Source organism: Enhydra lutris, unplaced genomic scaffold (assembly GCF_002288905.1).
Source record: "Enhydra lutris kenyoni isolate GAN:26980312 unplaced genomic scaffold, ASM228890v2 scaffoldscaffold82, whole genome shotgun sequence".
NCBI lineage: Eukaryota > Metazoa > Chordata > Mammalia > Carnivora > Mustelidae > Enhydra > Enhydra lutris.
In genome coordinates, this window is record NW_019154166.1 from 1,718,936 (window position 1) to 1,722,102 (window position 3,167).

Here is a 3,167-nt window from a genome sequence, read left to right on the forward strand (position 1 = left end):
GTGCCATTTAGACATTAGTCTGGCCGTGTCGCTTCTCTGCCAAAGACTTCACTGGGACTCCTGCCCACAAAGATGTCCTTTTGAGATGAAAACATCTGATTTTTCCAGCATCTCCGTTCGGTCTGCCCCAGGAGAACAACCGATGCTCGATTCAGAAGTGAAAACGTCCAGTTCCGTTCAGGTCACCGTGACCAGTTACCGCAAAGGGGTGTGCACTCCCACCTGCAACACGTCCCATGATCAGCATTCAAGATCTGCTCTCATAGCAACTTTCCAGTGAACAGGACAGTATTCTCTGTAATCACCATGCTGTGCACTGAGACCCAGAACTTACTCACCTTCTGTCTGGAAGTTTGTCCTTCTAGACCAACCTCTCCCAACTCCCCCCACCTCAAAACTCTGGTAACCACCACTCTATTCTTTGTTTCTGAGTTGTTGTTGTTGTTGTTTAAGATTTTATTTATTTGAGATAGAGCAAGAGGGAGTGAGCGAGAGAGCACAGACGGCTAGGCAGGGGGAGAGTAGAATTAGGCTCCCGGCCAAGTGGGGAGCCCAATGTGGGACTCGACCTCAGGACCCCGGGATCATGACCTGAGCCAAAGGCAGACGCTTAACCCACTGAGCCACCCAGGTGCCCCATTTATTGTTTTTATTTTTTTTGTGTGTACACATTTAGATTTATTGTAACAAAGCAACTTGCACAATTTTAATGTTCAAAACTGAGCATCATCTTTCCTTTCCAGTGAAACAAAAAGAAAATTTAAAAATAAACAGGAACAAAATTACAATAGAGAATGTCAATTCCAAATAAGATCCTACAAGTTCTGCTGATTCTCCCGTCGAGTGGCAGGGCTCAAGTCATCATTAGGAGAGAGTTTTATTTTAAAAGTGTCATCTTAAACTGCAAGGATGTCCGTTAAACATCACAACTAAACATGCCCAAGGAGAAGCCATGTTGTCAAAATGCCCACCTAACCCACCCAAACATCTCAAACCCACCCTTTGCTGACCTTCTATGACCCAATTTTTTAAATTTTTTTTTTTTTAAACAAGAGAAAGTAGACAGGTACATGTTGGTAAATGCTAACTGTCCATATTCACGTAGAGACACAGTGTAATCTCTGAGCCCAATATACAGAGAAAGGAGGAAAAAAAGCTAGAATTCTATGCACTACTACACAGGGGCCTAGCACCCTCCAGCTTCCAGCAGAGCTAAGGGAGCAGAAGGTTTTTCTTTTTTCCCCACAGAGCACGGTGGTGTTGATTCCATAAAGTTTTTGTTTTTGTTGAGACAGGAAAGGACAAAAATGAATTTGGAACAAAAAGGGGTAGAGATTCTTTTCCCACTGTATTCTGCTCAAGGTATTTTCCCCCCAAATAAGCTGAGAACCATGGTATAAAGGGAGAGAAAAAGGAGACTTCAAAAAACAGGGCGAATGAGCACGAGAGGAGAAAAGAAAAAGAAAAAGGGGGAAAAAAAAAGACAGCAACTTGCTCCCAGGGACTGAAGAAAATTAAAAAAGGAAGGTTGGAATCCATCAGTGTTCCATTCGTCATCTTCTCCTTCATCCTCCTCTCCTTCCTCCCCCTCATCATCAGCTTCACCTTCTTCACCTTCATCCTCATCTCCTTCTTCATCAATATCTTCCAATCCTTCTTCTTCATCATCAGCAGCAGCAGCATCCTCTTCTCCTTCCCCTTCTTCATCATCCATATCGGGAACCAAGTAGTACTGTAATGGATTTGGCCAAATATCATCTTTGATGACCTCTCCTAACTCATCTGTGCCTGCATCAGAATGGTCAGTAAACCAGGTGAAGAAGCTCTCTGGTTCCTCATGCTGTCTCTTCCTGCTGGCTTTATTCTGTGTTTGACTTGAACGTTTTGTCAAATCCTTTCCAGATTTCCATTTGATTTCAGTGGACTTTGAAGATGGATCACCACTCTCATTCAGATGAAATTCTTTGGAGAGAATTTTATTTTCGAAGTAAGGGTTTTCATCAAAATAAAAATCTATTCTGTAACCTGATTTAATATCTTCAAATTCTGTCACTTCAACTCTTGTCAAATAATGCAGTGCCCCTTCATCCTCCTCCCCAAGCAGTGCAGACACTTGTGGATGGTTGACAAATGTTGTTACCCAAAAATTGGGGATTTTGGCGATCAATTCCGACCTCTTCTGAAAAAATGGTTGGCGGAGTTTGTTATATTTCTGTTCTACTTTCAAAATCTCCTGACTGGCTTGTTCATTAAATCTGTCTATTTCATTTTGTACTTCATCAATATGTTCAATTGCTTCTTGCTGTTCTTTTTCTCCCTTATGCAAGTGCTGAGATGTTGACGTCTGCCCTGGCTTGGGGGCAGGAGGCAGTCTCGGTTTCTTTGTTTGAGGCGGGAGTGAAGACTGGAGTTTGGGGGCCATGCTGCGAGGAAACTCCAGGAAACCGGGAGAGAGGCACATCTGGAAGCTCTGACTGCTCTATTTTTATTTTTATTTTTAAATTTAAGACTATTTCATTTAATGCAATGTCTTCTAGGACCATTTCTCATGGCAGAGTTATATTCCCTTGTGTACGTGTACACACATGTGTGGTGTACATGCTCTCTTCCTGTATTTCTATGTTTCTATTTGGAACCTTTCCTTTCTGCCTGAAAAACTCCTGCTTTTAAGCAGATACGATAGCAAGGAACTGTTTTTATTTGTCTGAAGATTACTTTGTATTTTTTTTGGAAGGATATTGTTCTTTGGTATAGACTTGGAGGTGGGAGTTATTTCCTCCTAGCAATTTAGAGATGCCCCTCTGTTGCCTCCTGGCTTCCATCGCTTCTGCTGAGACACAGAGAAGACAGCCCCGCCCTCGCCACTTTGGCTGTGTGTCTCTTTCCCCCTCAAGATGCTTTTATTTGTCTCTGTTTTCTGGGGTTTTCACTGTTGTGTGCTTGGGCGAGTTCCCTTTGCAATGACCCTGCTGGGGCTCACAGAGGCTCTTGGATCTGTGAATTGATGTCTTTAATCAGCTTTGGAAACATCTTGTCCTTCTGTATAATTCTCTTTTCTGCTCAAATTCCACATACCAGACCAAATGTGTTCAGTATACTTATGCCCTTTGTTTTTTTGTTTTTAATTCTTTCTCTACTTCTGTGTGGCTATTGTCTCTAGACCTGTC

At 42.5% G+C, this 3,167-nt stretch overlaps 1 protein-coding gene across 1 annotated transcript; it reads right to left on the minus strand.

The window, feature by feature from the left end:
- Positions 1–1,420: 1,420 nt before the first annotated feature.
- Positions 1,421–2,437, minus strand: LOC111161085 (protein SET-like). Its single transcript, XM_022524567.1, has one exon. It carries the CDS (start codon positions 2,420–2,422, stop codon positions 1,421–1,423), a length of 1,002 nt encoding a protein of 333 aa, XP_022380275.1. The 5' UTR covers positions 2,423–2,437.
- Between the last annotated feature and the right edge of the window lie 730 nt (positions 2,438–3,167).